At 35.5% G+C, this 16,571-nt stretch overlaps 1 protein-coding gene across 1 annotated transcript in view; it reads right to left on the reverse strand.

Moving 5' to 3' along the window:
* The window catches only part of ctdp1 (CTD (carboxy-terminal domain, RNA polymerase II, polypeptide A) phosphatase, subunit 1), a 96,974-nt gene that overhangs the window by 56,088 nt on the left and 24,315 nt on the right, over nt 1-16,571 (reverse strand). Inside the window, exons 10-11 of the mRNA XM_079880052.1 lie at nt 16,250-16,474; nt 8,129-8,285 (exon numbers count right to left, since the gene is read on the reverse strand). Coding sequence (XP_079736178.1) covers nt 8,129-8,285; nt 16,250-16,474 — 382 coding nt within the window. The remainder of the gene's footprint in view (nt 1-8,128; nt 8,286-16,249; nt 16,475-16,571) is intronic.

Below are 16,571 nucleotides of genomic sequence, written 5' to 3' on the forward strand. Positions count from 1 at the left end.
AACCGACACAAAGCAGAGGATAGTTGCATCCGCAGTGCATTCAAATCGTTTAATGCACACTAGTTTGATGAAGCTGTGAGTTTAATTACTTCAAAAACAGCTATGTTACAACCTCCTTGCTGAGTGATATAATGTAGCGATTCAATAGCAAAGATAATGTTTCTGTGTGCACAGTGCAATCTCTGATCTCTGTGTGTGAGTGACATGTTTGTGTGTGAGCTTCAATGAAAGCAACAGCGATTAAACTGACTTGAAACTACCTGTGCATTAAACGATTTAATTGCACACCTTCCAGCCAATCAGCATCAAGTATTTAGACAGACCATGGTATAAAGATGTTAAATAGAATTTTCCCATACAACCCCTTTCTCTTTTCAATACAACAAAAGGGATAAAAAGTAATAGTTTCATATACTTCGTCCATATGACTTGTGTGCTATTTTTGAAGTTATACGATAGCTTTGACAAATATACTAAACTATGCTTTTATAATGCTTTTTGGACATTTTGGAGGAAACTACTATAGTATATGCTGGTGAAAAAGAGCAGTGTAAAAATTTGGTAACACTTTATTTAAGGTGACGTAGTTACAAGCTACTATAATGTACTTACTATAGTAATAACAGTAAATTATGCATAACTACAAGTAACTAACCCTAAACCAAACCCTAACCGTAACTCGAGAGTAAGTACATCTAGTTAATTAATATTACTCAGTACTTATGTGAGTAAGTAAGTTTAATCAATAATAATTTTGTGTTACATGGTCAAAAGAGTTTGAGTAGGTAAATAATGACAGAATATTAATTTTGGGGGTGAACTACAACTTTAGTAAAAGGTGCTAAAAGGACATAAAATTCAATATTTACTGAAACGGAACATGGATAATTAGCAAACTGATTAGCGTTGCGTGTGGATACTTCTTAGCACAAACATTTATTGTGTGCAAAACCCACACTTCCCAACAAGTGAAATCACTGTTGACCTCCTACATCTGATATGGAGGTAACAATTAACATAATTAACCTTGCAGGACTCTCCGCTTGAGTGGAAGCCACCACTGTTTCAAGTCAAGACTATGAAAGAGAGTGAAAACAGACTGAGGAGGACGCCCAATTAGGGCTGGGTTGACAATGAGCATGTTTACATGCACACCAGTACGCTGACAACTGACAAAAATCATCTTGAAATAACCAGTTGTCTGGGTTTACATGCAAACCAATAACCCAACAAGGCAAGTAAACCACGTTTACAAGATTTTAATAAATCAGGTTATTTCCCGGTAGCAACATAAAAACCTAATAATATGCATATTTGACTCAGAGTATTTCATTTATTATGTCAGTTGTGATGTTAAATAAAGCATTAAAAACAGAAGAAGAGTATTGCAACATGTCAGTGGGAAACTTATGGCTCATATATGATCATCTCATCATTTTGACTGTACACCTTCTTCTGCTTCACGTGATGAGCACTTTTATATTTTTTTGCGATATATTTCCTATTCTCTTACTGCATAACTCTCGCTAAGGGGTGCGTTTCCCAAAAGCATCGATGGCCAACTATGATCGCAATTTCCATTGAACTCTATTGGTAACGACGGAACTTGCGACCATAGTTGGCTTTGGGAAACGCACCCCTGTCTGGATGCACTTAAATCCACAGTAAGGATGAGTTCCTATCACATATCACACATGCACACTCCATTAAGCCAACAGAAAGAATGTTAATGTGTTTACATGCTGGGCGAAATCGGCATATGGGGCAAAATCTAGCTGTGGCGATCGGTTTATGCGTAAGCCGTTTATGACCTTACTCCGATAAAGGAAAACGGGTTGACGCGTTTACATGATCACGTGCATTGTCGGCTTATTACGCATAATCGGGTTAAGAATGTGCATGTAAATGAACTCATTTATTTCTTCACTTTAATCAATTCTCATTTTGATAAACCGATATTGATTCTTAAATCCTAAGAATCTTCTAGTCTGCTGAGTGAACCAAACTTCACTAAACATTATTTATAGCACGCCTCCCATCCAATAAATCACAATAACCTTTGGGATTTGTTACTTTTTATATTAAAGTCTTCGCTTTCAAATTCTGTAAATTTTATTACAAAATTCAAACATTAAATGTCATTTTGACACTCTTTAATCTGGCATGACAGATCACTCTCGTACTTCAGTTCAAGCGGCACGTGCTGACCAACTCTTCCTCCTTTCCTGCTTATAGTATGAAATAAACACAAATGAACATCAGAAGGTATGTTGAAAGACACAGTACAACTTACTAAAATGCATCATTTGCAGTATTTTAACCACAGAAAGATGTCAATAAAACTGCTTGTAAATGTCACATAATGCATAGCTAAATACAGTATATGCACTATATTACATATTCATTATGTTTTTACTTAATCTGTTTTTCAATATTTAATGCACATTTGAATAAATATGGCAAAAACGAGTTATGACAATCACTGTTTAAATGTTTATTTAAAACAACTAATTGGAGTATAAGCAATTATATCAATAAAAAGTTATGGTTTCACTTTATTTGGATGGTTCCTTTAACACATTCTGTTGACTACAAGTAACGCTGCACCTACATGTCTACTAACTCTCATTAGAGTGTTAGTAGAGTATTAGTAGACTGGTAGGGTTAGAATAAGTTGATATGTAGTTGCAAAGTTACGTATAGTTAGTAGAATGTCTGTTGGAGGACCATCACAATAAAGAGTTAGCAGATATTAAGCAGACAGTCTACTAATACTCTATTTAGAGTTAGTTGACATGTGTACTTATTGTTAACAGAATGTTCAAAAGGTACCATCAAAATAAAGTGTTACCAAAGTTAATATTATTATTATTATAAAAAAAAAAATTAAGCTGTATGTGCAATTTAAATGTGTGTATACAAATCACTTTAATATTAAAGTAATGTACCAACTGACAGGGTTACCTGTATAGTTTATAGCATTAGTTTGCCAATAGCCAGCCCTACCCGCAATTAACAAACCATTCAAACCTTCTCAGAGTTATCAATTAACATTTGCTGTCATTCAGGTCAACATGCTCATCACTTCATTCACAAGGTCCTCCCAGAGCCTGTAATTACTTAGTTTGTGTGACAAAAAGCTGTTTTGCAGTGTATGAAAGGAGAACATTAGTGCTACCAGTGTCCACACCAGAACCAAGTTAATCAACAAGTTAATTTCTACTTCCTCCGAGCAGCCATGAATAAAAAAAAAGTACATATGAATGGATCCCTTTAAAATGTGACACTTCAAATAGCAATTTTCGTTCAATCAAACTCAGCTTTGTCATATATTATAAGCCTGCTACAGCTCTCTCCACGTGCTAAATTTAGAAACGATTCTATTTCCATTCAGCAGGTTTAATGAACAAAGGACAAACCCCATAGATATCCCAATTCGCAAAGTCCCAGAATAATAACTCTGTGGTTTCCTGCACCTCAGTTGGGATGTTATATTTAGTGAGTAAGGGGGGCTATTCAACAAAACCCCTGTTATGCTGGTAGAACAATGGGGCACAAATTGAGCAGTGGCAAATTGTACCCATAAGTGACAAAGGGAGAGAAAATGAGCTTAGGAATGGATCCAAAACAGGTTTTTACAATAGTCTGACTGCAGTCTCCCTCTGAAAGTGCACAATGTGAATGACATTTTATAGGATTTCCATTTTGGGATATTTACGGCCTAAATAAAGTCCTTAAATAGAAGGTTGCTATAAAGCTGGAGGTTGTTAAAGCTTGAGGTTCCCAGTCATCTAAATATTAGATGCCACATCTGTCACCATTGATACTTCTGGTAAATAGATAAATCCCACATCATCATGAAACATGACCTTTTAAAAGTTCAACATGCATTATTTCCATACAAAGCCACTGCGCATTTTAGTAACATATAATCCACACTACCGTTCATAAGTTTGGGGTTGGTACGATGTTTTTGAAAAAAGTCCCATATCCTCACCAAGGCTGCATTTATTTGATCAAAATATAATAAAAACAGTAATATTGTGAAATATTATTACAATTTAAAATTACTGTTTGCTAAATGTAATTTACGTTTTACAATTTACAGCCATTACTCCAGTGTCACATGATCCTTTCGAAATTATTCTAATATGCTGATTTGCTGCTCAAGAAACATTTCTTATTATTATCAATGTCGAGGAATACATTTCAAAAGAAAATCATCTATTTGAAATAGAAATTATAACAGAATATAAATGAAACCAAATTTGCTGTCACTTTTGATCACTTTTATTTTTTGAAAGAATTTAATTCTGACCCCCAACTTTTGAACGGTAGCATATTAACGTATTATTTTTCAAATAGGCTAAATCTAAAATGTGACAACATAAGGGTCATATCAATGGCACAAGCTAATATGTATGCTCAACGTGAACCTGTCAACGTGTCATGTTTTCAATTGTGAAATGAAAGCTTTTCATTTCCTTTTATAGAATAAATGAACTTTATCTTGTGATGCTGTCAAGCTCTTAGGTTAAACTTTGTTTATGTCTGACATATTTGTTCTGACATGAAGCACTGCAGACTGCATGTGCCCTTCAGAGGCGTTGAGAGGTGTTTATACTTTTTCCGTCCAGCCTTGCATGACTCTCAGAAGTGACAAGCAGCAATGTGGAGAAAATATAAGCTGAACCAGCATATGCAGTAGTGAAAAGTAGTTTGCCAAACTTTACCCTACCAAGGTATTATATTACTTGTTTAAAGGGAAGTTTACAGGTCCCATATACAGGCATCCCTAAAGCTTAATTGGCAAAGCATGACAATGTTCAGGTCATTGGTTTGACTCCGAGAAAACACATGTCATCAGTTGTCATTAGTCATTGTAAAATAATAATGTAACAAATGATAAAAAAAAACAAAATAACTTAAAATAATAATTATACACTACTGTTCAAAAGAGTGGGGTTAGTAAGATATTTTTCATGTTTTTGAAAGAAGTCTCTTATGCTCACCAAGGCTGCATTTATTTGATCTAAAATACACTAATATTTTAATATTGTTAAATATTACGACTATTTCAAATTGAACTGTCTCTATTTGAATATCTTAAAATGAAATCAAATTCAATTCAAATTTAAAGTTGAATTTTCAGCATTATTACTCCAGTCTTCAGAGTCACATGATCCTTCAGGAATCATTCTAATCTGCTGATTTGCTGCTCAAAACACATTTCTTATTATAATACATTTTAAAAACAGTTGTGCTGCTTCATATTCTTGTGGAAACTGAGCTACATTTCTTTCAGGATTTCATGACTAGAAAGTTCAAAAGAACAGCTTTTACTTTTATTTTTGTAACAAATCTAAATGCCTTTACTGTGACTTCAAAAAAAAAAACTTACCACAAACTTTTGGATGGAAGTGTACATAAATACATTTTAATACATTTCTGTTCATTGTTTTTTAAACACATATATACTTTTATTTAGCATTTACCATTGCTTTTTTAAAGTAGTAAAATTATTAATTGAGATATGACTTTTTACTTTGAATTCGTTTTTTTTTGTAATTGTTGTTTTAATTGTGTGAGATTGTCAATGACATGTAGAATAAGTATGGAAAGTATAATAAATGTTTTAACCATCTGCTCGATTACTAAACGCATGTGGGTGTCACCTCCCTGCATCTCAAGAACTTAAGTTAGTGGACAAATATGTAAACGCATTTATCTGAACAAGAGCATCTGAGCAAAGGGGAAATTTCTAAATGTCCCTCTCAATGATCAAATCCCTTCACCTGTGTAGAAGTCACTGCTGAGTTAAATGGCAAGACGTGGCTTCGCTTCAGCTGTGTGTGTGAGCATGAAGGTGAACAAAAAAAATGAAGCTATCTGACCTGTGAAGCGCAACACCGCTGTTATATGAACAGTGTCAGCAATGACAGATTTTTGACATGGACTGGTGAGATGTTATAACTGCTAAGCGGAGAACTGAGACAGGCCCGACAAATGAAAAAGAAGTCAAAGAAGCTCTGAAGCGATGTTTCTAGGTCAGTGATTTTAAGAGGGAGCCATGAGGCACATCTTCCTCTTTCACACTTCAGAGAAAAAAAAAGTGGAAGACAAGACAAATGTAAAAGGAAAAAGCTGAAGGGAAAAAAAAAACTCATTCCATTTAAAGCCTGACGCAGCACTTTGAGCTATGAAAGTGTAGCTTATGGCAACAGAATTGGGAGAAAAGAAATAATACATGCAGGGCTAATAATTTCATGCACACAGTTTTTTTTTTTTTTTTTTAAATCACACACCCATGACCAATTTTTAAAGAAATAATTAAATTAGATCATTAATAAAGCAGAGCCAGCCTGCAGGAAGATGACCTTAAATGAAAAGCAGGGTCAGAAGAGGAAGGCTGGGTGGAGATGTGCTCATAATACATAAGCAAAGCAATACAAGGGCAAAGATTCATGTAACACAGCAATAATACTGATCCAGTATGCTGGCAGGAAGATAGTGCCCAGTTCTCCTATTGTCCTTTATGTCTGTGTGTGCTCATGAAATTGATTCATCTGTTCCTCCATCCAAAAACCACATAAAAAAAATAAAAATTCTCCTCCCTGTTGTTCCAGGGAAAGGTACACCAATAAACACGTGTTTATCATGGAATAATGTCTTCCAATTTCACGCACTAATTTAAAAAAGCAAACAAAAAAACATTTGCTTACATGAGCTTTACATTAGCTTTAAGGAGTAAGCTTTAGTATTCCAATCTTAACATCTATTGAACTTTCTATTTAGCAAATGTATCTTTATTTGGCAGGAACTTCATTTTAATTTTCCTTTTTAAAATTCTTAGCAATTCAATTTGCGCTTTGCTATGATCACAGTAATTTGCTTCTTACATGTCCTCTTCAAACAGTCTTGGCATTAATATTCAGCAGCTTCTGATCTCAGAGAGTGATTAACATTGGCTCACTGTCAGGGAATGTCTTTGGGATATTTGTTCAGGATTTTTAATTAGCTTTTATGAATCTTAAAAGCTTTGTGTGGGGGGAGGAATTTAACTGTGGCTGTCAACTATGTAACACCACAGTAAACAATTCGGTACATGAACTATCAACCCAAACGTCAAGCAGGACAACAGAACAGCAATGAAACAAAAGAATAAACATTAACATGAAAACCAAAATTGAAAAAAAAGTTGAAATGTCTTTATGTCTATATATATATATACTGCCCGGCCAAAAACAAAAAGCCGCTGTTTGGATTTAGGCAAATGGTTAAGAGGCAAATAGGCAGATGCTATGATTGGATCATTATGTTTCTAGCATGTTATGTTTGGCAACAGTTTGATTGTAGATTGTACATGTACCTAATTGATTGATGAGTGTGTAGCTTTTCATTTCTTAAACAACCATGTAGGAAGACACAACATCATGGCCATATTCCAGAATGACAGTGCCAAGATTCATTAGGCTCAAATTGTGAAAGAATGGTTGGGAGGGAGCATGAAGATTCATTTTCACACATGAATTGGCACCTCTGATGCACCTCTTGATGGAAATAACATCACAACATTTATTTCCTTTAAGAGGTGCATACATTTTTGATCTTGACAATGCAAGAGTCAAGCACTCAGTAAAGTCAACTCCAGTACATCCCAAACTTTCAATGAATTTAAGTCTGGACTTCAGGTCTGGATTTGCCAAATTCATGTGTGAAAATTATTCTATTTTTGGCTGTGGCTCCAAGTAACATCTGTACTTGCATGTGTGCAATTTATTTCTTTGTATTGTGTTTGAAAAGTAAAAACATATGTAAAAATTCCAACTTTATGTTCCAACTTTACCATATTTTGGGGACAAATCTGTACCCAGAAGTGAGCTAAATCTAACAAAACCTCCATTTGGAGATATTTAAAATTGTAAAAATGCACAAAGTTTTCTGTTAGGGTAACTATATAAATAAATTATTATCGGTCAATAACGATCGGTGCAGATACTTTGAACAAAGTATACTTTGGGCTTTAGGGTTAGAGTGTGGGTTATGGTATAGTAGTTATAACTGGCTATTTATAAAAACAATTGAAGTTTTTTAGATAGCTAAGAAAACGTGTGTATGCGTGTTTGACCTCTTTGTCCATGCTGTCCAGATCTTCTTTGCAGAGTGTGTAGAGTGGCATGGATTCAGACATGCTGGGCTGTCGTTTCCTGCGTGAAGGTCCAGGCTGCTCGTCGTCAGCACTCGATCCTGCAGCCTCGTCCCGCTGCTGAGACCCCTGAGCTAACCTGAACAAACACATCAACAATCAATCGCTCAACATTCATACTCCAGATCAACAGCTGGTGAAGCAAGTTACAGTGTAATCAGTCACTGGGTCAAATATGTTTCTCAAGCACTACTGGCTGAGTTTGCTCTGACGGAACAGCAGCTCTCTCAGTCCGAGCAACACTTAAATAAGCAATCAAACATACACACAGCACAAGCCTGTCCACAGCACACAGCAAACATTCAATCACATCTCCAGAGGAGCTGAGGAGCCACAACATGATAATTATGATAACTCAGCACAGGGAGAGAGATGGTCAGAGCGGACAGCGTGTGAAACGAGTAACGTCATTACACATGCTCCTGCTGTGCAGTCTGTTTAAACCAGTGGTCACTCACCACCCTTTTCAAGCCCTTACTTCGGCCTTGATAACAGGCAAGATCTACCTATTAGGGATGTCAATTTACATAAATTCCCATATTTGATCATTGTAAAGGTGCTGTAAGTAAGTTTTTGACTGTACTAAAGCATAAAAATACCATAATTTGCAGATATTTAGGAAACATGCTGAGTTCACATACTCGTTTCTCTGAAAACCAATGTGCAATACCGCACATTGCCAGCTCACCCAATCATATTTCGCCACCACAGGTTGCCAGGTGGCGGAAAACACAGCATATTTCAGCCATGGAAGCCAGCGAACAAGAGATTCAGAGATTGCAGATTCTACCCAACCTAAAAAGCCTCCGCACCCATCTAAAAATCTCTATGAACAGGAGCATATTAAAATGCGATATCAACTCATCATAAATCAATACATCAACTCATCAACTTGCAGTGTGTAAGTCTCCTCGCATTCCATTGTGAATCGTGCTCGTTCCTGTTGCGTGTCCTGGCAACCTTAACCTCTTAAATATGAAGTGGGGGGCGCTACTAAATTATCACGTTTCTTAAAGGGATACTCCACTTTAAAATGAAAATTCTGTCATCATATACTCACCCTCATGTTGTTTCAAACCTGTATGAATTTCTTTCTTCTGCTGAACAGAAAGGAAGATATTTAGAAGAATGTCAGTAACCAGACAGCAACCAAACCAGTTTCTGGTACCATTGACTTCCATAGTAGGAAAAAATATATACTATGGAAGTCAATGGTACCAGAAACTGTCTGGTTACTGACATTCTTCTAAATAACTTCCTTTCTGTTCAGCAGAAGAAAGAAATTCATACAGGTTTGAAACAACATGAGGGTGAGTATATGATGACAGAATTTTCATTTTAAAGTGGAGTATCCCTTTAACACAAAATAGATGTTGTTTTAAAGCTTAGAAGCATAGCTATACAGTGAATATCAAGAATGTGACCACCACTTAACAAGTGCTTTAAATTTACTGACATATTAGAAGTGCTCTATTTTAATAGAATAAAAAAAAACTGCTTTACATGAAAATGTGCTCTGTAAAATCATAGTACATAACAGACAGACTTGTGTACTATTTCAAGAATACAAGCATAGTTATTTCAGTAACATCGCGTTCCAAATTACTATGCAAGTGACATATCAGTAGGATTTCAGTACAAAAAAACATTCAGATATTTGAAAGAAAGTGTTTGTTTTATTTCTCACATCTTTTTAGATAACTGGTATCAACCTCAGACAGGTTTGTTAAATAGTTTGCCAGGTCTTCTTAGGTAAATGGGAAACCTACTTAAAGAGGTTGTTCCACATCATTAAGCAAATCACAGATCTAATGAAAATCATGATTTAGAGCATAAAAGAACTCGGTCAGATAGAGGTTTAAGGAAAGTTTCTGTCAAACAAATTAATAGTTTAAAAAGGGAAACTATAAAAAAGCCACTGTTGAGCAGATAACAGGTATTTGCTTCTGCTGGTGTCTCTGGAGTTTCAAGAACCTCTTCAAGAGTTTTCAGCCACCCCTAGCCAAAGCTCACTAAGAGAAACGTTTACAGTACAAACATTTTTGTTTGTAACATTAGTATACCATAGTAAATCACATATATTTAGAGCAGTTGGTCTCGAGCGATCCCAAACACAACATAAATCTATGTAGCCTATAAGCTATAAGACCTTCGGGATCCGATCGTGTCGAGATCATGACGCAGTGTTTTCCAACACCATTTGAAAGTTCAACCAATGGAAACTGGATCTCGGGTATGGTGGCCTGGTATAGTGGTTAAGGACAATGTATAGAGACCAATTGGACACTGTTTTACAGCTGGAGCTTGGATTGGTTTGATTGCTCAGATTGACAGGTCTTGATTTACCAGGCGCCGTAGAATAAGAGCGCAAAGCTGATACAGCGCTGGAAGATCAGTCATCCACCAGTATCTTATTACTTGTTGTTTATTCTATGCACTTTTATTGTAGCGTTTATGCAAGAAAGTAGTTCTTATGTTCAGTAAAATCACTTGTTTGGAGGGTTTTTGGGCCCTTGACTAATTATGTTTTGAAATAAACAGCTAGCCTGCCTAATCCGTTGCATGGCTTATCCGTTGCATTTGTCCTTGTGTGTCTGCTGCATGTGTTTTGTGCATGAGCCGCACACACCTCAAAACTACACTTGTTTAATCAACCATTATCATTATCAATCATTATCAACAATTAATTGATCATCGATTAATTGTTAGCATCCCTTCTACCTATCGAAGAATAGATATAAAAATACAGCCCAGATTGTACTTCTAACTTGCAGCCTTTTATTTAGTATTTTAATTGCATTTGAATTACATTAAATGCTTTGGTTTTAAACTTTAAAACTGATGCTGCCAATAATACTCCGCATCAATTTAACAACACTTTCAGTGAGCAGATCATTTGAAGTGCCATTGTTAACAATAAAAAAATGCCATTGTTAGCAGTAAAATGCTTATTCACTGAGGCTTCTGAAGGTACCAACTACCCATTGGCATTTTATAAATTAACCGTAATAAAATTTTAACAACAAATCAACTGCATTTCAATGCACCTTCTTATGCAGCATCACTTTTCACAATGCTATTAGAAGACAAAACTGCTGCAGTGATTTTACTGCCATCAACTGGTTGGCGTCCTTAATATTTTTCAACAAAAACCATATTGCTTTTGATCAATAATTTGATTTCTCATTAATAATAAGTGAATATGCAAAAATGTCTGTTTTGAACACCACCATGTTATTACATTTACCCATTTTGAATTTATTAAAATGTAAGAAAAATATATTATTTAGTCTGTATTCATGGGACATTTTATTTCAATGTCTCATTAAATCAAAAGCATAGTCAGTAACACCATGGCTACAAAAATATAGAAATGTATTGACAGACTCTCACAAAAGTGACGTTTCGAGCACACATGCTCTTCACCAGATAAAATGAGCTCATGAAGAGCGTGTGTGCTTGAAAATTCACCTCTGTGAGAGTCTGTCAATACATTTCTATATTTTTGAAGCCGAAGTGTGCTTGCTTTATACTTTTTTCTGTTTTTTTATTTTTGGCTAAGCACCCACTTTGAGCAATTTGCAAGTGATGTGCATGCTTTTGCTTTGCTGAATATATCATTATATGAAATTAATATGAACATATTATATAATAATAATAATAATAATAATAATAATAATATGAAAATTACCCGTTTTAACTACTGAAATCAATGTATTTAATTAAAATCTAACCTTTTATCTCATTACTGCTCAAAAAAACATTTTTGAAACCTACAGTACGTATAAATTTTCTTATAAAACAAATATTACTCTGAAATGTTTTCAAATTAAATATATTAAATCATATTTGCATAGACCGCCAATTTCATTGGTTCATCAATAGCATATTCGTGTATTATTTATATTTATATATATATATATTTATATATATATATATATATATATATATATATATATATATATATATATATATATATATATATATATATATATATATATATATATAATGTATAACATTATGTGTAAAACCCATTTCAAAACATAGTAACAGTAGACCTAGATACCACATGCTGACCTGTATATCTCAACAGCAGTCTTGGAAAGGTCAACATGTCAGCCCATCAGAAATAATCACTGGCCAACCTACTGACAAAACACACCTACGGTAGTACAAACCAGCAAGACATAGACTCACTCAAGACACTGACGTTCACAGACAATGTACACTGATGCATCATGGTAATTAGCAACAGCCTCTAATGCAGCACATCTATGCTTTGAAATTTCCAATCAAACATTTAACTTCCTGTACATTGTAGAGCTGTGGAAGGACCAATGGTTTCCGTAGAAACAATCTAAAAAGGTCCGGTGGGAAAGCTGTAGACCGGTCTGTAAAGCAAACAATCTCTGAAATCACAAAGGAGACAGAGGGACGATGGAGCTTAACAAACCATGTCTTCTGCTGATATGAGAGAGACTGTGACTGACACTAGACTGCACTGGGAGCTTTGCTGGACAGAGCAGCTTCAGGGATACAGGTGTGATGACTGTATCCTTTTGTGCATGGATATATTTTATAGGGATGCTCCAATCAAGATTTTTTCAGGCGATATTGACTACAGATTTCTTGTCATTATGATTGGCTGATACCAATCCCGATCATTCAAGTTGTATATAAGATCTTACACCCTGAAGGCATTTTCATGTACATGGTCTCATTTGACAGAAAAAAAATTAAGAAAATAGGTTCTTATGTTACAACACTGGACACACAACATGGATAAGTTACAACAGGTAAATGTCAGCTCTGTGAATTAGGTTGACAAAAAACATTTCTCATTTTTAATCAATCTTCATTTTGATGAACCGATCTTTTTATCTATGCTTTTTTCACTTGATGTGCGAACAAAGCTTCACCAAATATTATTTGTAACATGTCTACCATTCAATAATCGCAATAAGCTTTGAGTTTTCTTATTGATTTGTTATTGTTTTGATATAAAACAAAGTCAAATAATTCAAATTCTGTTAATTTTATAACAAAATTCTGTGACACTCTCACAAAGAAAATCTAGTTATAGATCTAGCGGAATTTCTTTTTATCCTTGAAGAGCTTCAAACTCTCAGGAGTGCTTAAAGAGCTGGTCCTGGATCAGGGTCAGATATTAAATGCTCCGTCAACCACAGTGAACATTCATAATAAATCAGATAATTCCCATTGCCGTAGTTCGGCACCTCATTTGTATGACAAGGCCCATATGAAATCTGCTACCTTTTCATATATTTTTATATTTAAAATAAAATGCGGAAAACTTAGGGAATGAACTTAAGCATGGTTGAAGTTATACAAAACTGGGAGATTTACACTTTGATAGAAGAAGGCATGATAAAATTAGTCCTATGTAATAAACGGACACATTAAGGGTGAAGGATGTGTACTGGATGAAGGATATCTTATAATGTTATGATAAATTATCAATTGCCGAAAATTTAGATGAGCTGGGGGGGGGGGATTATATTATTTTAAAAGGAGTCCAAGACATCATTAAAGAGACTTAGAAATCACATCTCAATTCTTTAATTCTCTGATATTTACAGGTTTCCCATGAGCATAGAAACTCTGACAAATTGGCAAAGTTTTTAGACATCTGTCTTCCCATTCGCCTAAAAACATCTTTCAGTGGCATATACAGTCCTTTTCTATTTTGCTACCTAGCAACAAAAGACAAACATGGATGATTTTGTATTGATGCTTGTGTCCTCTCATTTTCTGTTCTTGAATCATTCAACAAGGCCTGTTGCCTGGAGACATCCTCTCGACAGCAGCACAAGAGCACTCACCGCCAGCCTACATGTGGCGTGCCGTAACAGGGCATCGTGCAGTCCAGCTAATCATTCAACATATCAGGCCAGCTGTAAAGTTGAGCGCTCATTATGATATATTAGTTCAGCTTGCAGATGCCCAGAGTGTATCTGTCTGGAGAGTTAGTCAGGAAGAGCTGTGGTTTAACTATCAAATTTAGCTGTGAACTCTTGTAAATGGCTCCTAGAGGACAGAGAATTGCTTTATTAAATCTGCAGCCCCCTACATGGACAGCAAGTGCAAGGATAAAGCAGAAACAAGACAAATGGAAGGAGACTGTAATCAAGCTAAGAGCAGTAAACAAATGTCTAAACACAAGATCAGGAAAAGTGCGCCCAGTCCTTCTCCTGCAGAGTTGATATCCAGCTATAATCCACACCTAAACCAGCCAGTCGATTTCTCCAGGTTTAATTCAAAATCACAGGCAGGAGTGGCACTACGGGTGTCCGATGGACACAACTGGCCAAAAGTTTGGAATAATTATGATTTTTTTTAAAGAAGCCTCCTTGCTCACAATAGCTGCATTTATCTGATCAAATATATAATAAAAACAATAATATTGTAAAATATATATTTTTTAAGTCTGTTTCAAAACATTTTAAAATGCAATTTATTCTTGTGATGGCAGCAGCCATTACTCTATTCTATAGTGTCACATGATTCTTCAGAACTCATTCTATGGTGATTTGGTGCTTAAGAAACATTTCTTATTATCAATGTTGAAAACACACCCTCAGGAAAAAAAAGCTGTCACTTGGGACGAGACACCCTTTCAAAAGGTACTTATAAGTACTATTTAGGTACTAATATCAAAGACTTTAGATATACAAAGACGGTGTATTAGTCCCGCCTTCTAAATAAAAGAGCCAATAGCTGATTGGTAAAATGATCGCGTCACTGAAGCTTCCGTTAGAAGCTCCAGTTGCTAAAGAAACAGTCAGTGTTCCGAGACGCGCACTTATGATTGTGCATGTGCATTGGCTACTCCAGCCAGAAATTTTTTTTTACGTTTTTTGTCATGCTTTTGAAACTAAATTTATGAGACAGTTGTTGTCTGATTTCATTGGTGATTTCAAATAGGAAATGTAATGGTTAGATTGGTGAACAGCTTTAGAGAATTTGAAGTTTCCTCAATCAAAGAGATAGGAACTGCACTTGCATGACTGAATTTGTTGAGCACAAAATAAGAAGTTTTTAATAATGTAATCACCACTCTTTTCCATAAATTTAAAATGAATGGTGGCTGGAGCTTAGCACCAGAAAAAGCATCCTTAAAATATCATAAGTGGTCTATACGACTCACGCATTATATTCCAAGTCTCTTTTGAAGTCATAAAATATCTTTGTGTGTAACAAATCTAAATATAAGTTTCAAATATAAAAGTTGTATAGACCAATTTTTATGATGTTTTTTTATAGTAATTTTGTATTCATTCTCATTATACTGAACAGCATGGGCAGGATATTTTTTAAAGTTCTCATTTTGTGCTCCACTGCAGACAGAAAGTCATACAGGAACAACTCATGAGTAAATAACTGTTCCTAAGGTGAACCATTTCTTTTCTAATTTATTTCTCTCTTCTCAGATGCTGACGCAGGAGGTGCTGTTTTTTTCTCCTCTTTTTCAATCAGCATTTACAAGCTTGTTTTTATTATTCCCTTGTCACAGCAATGACCAAAGGTGCTGATGGAATTTGCTAATAATTTCTGTTTCACAATCTCAGAGCTGCCAAGGCGCAATGCTTTATTTCTCACAGATTTTATTTAGAGTTTAGAGATTAATGTGAAAAAGACTGCATGAGAAATCCAATAGGAGGTGGGGAAGAAAAAGGCAAGCACAGCATACGGGCCATCAGGGATGGTCTCACTGACCAGGCACATTTCCCACTGGCCTTTCATACAAATGCCTAATAAGTATAAAATCAAACATCATATATCATTATATTCCCTTGCTCTTTAAAAATAAGAAGTTTTATGTATTGTGCCAAAAGTGCAAAAGTAGACCCATAAGATAGATGCATGATTCTGATACAACCATGAGTTCATTAATATGACTGTTATATTTACACATCAACATCTATCTGACATTCAGTGACAGGTTTGAAGAAAATCAGTGTGAACTGCCAAACATAACAAAATTATATAAAAAAACAACAACATAAAAAGTACATCAAGTACCTGAGGGTGGACATATCTCCCTCAGTCGACATGGACGATCCATGCGAGTGCAGATAAGAGGGCGGACGGGAGGCCTGGGGACCCCGGCGGATCAGTTTGCCGGTGACGTGGTCATAGGTCCGCATTTCCGGTGGTGAGAGGGACTTGTGCTGAACAGGAGGGGCCTGGAAGAGAGGCCTCGGGACGGACCCCTGGAGGTCTAGAAATGCGGCGGGACTATTGCTCCTGAAGGACAGTGAAATATGTTACACATTTTCGTTTGTTCAGATTGCATCAAAAAATGTCACCAAGTTATGAACCACTCAGATGGTAACTTTTCTTT

Source organism: Squalius cephalus (assembly GCF_949319135.1).
Source record: "Squalius cephalus genome assembly, chromosome: 8".
NCBI lineage: Eukaryota > Metazoa > Chordata > Actinopteri > Cypriniformes > Leuciscidae > Squalius > Squalius cephalus.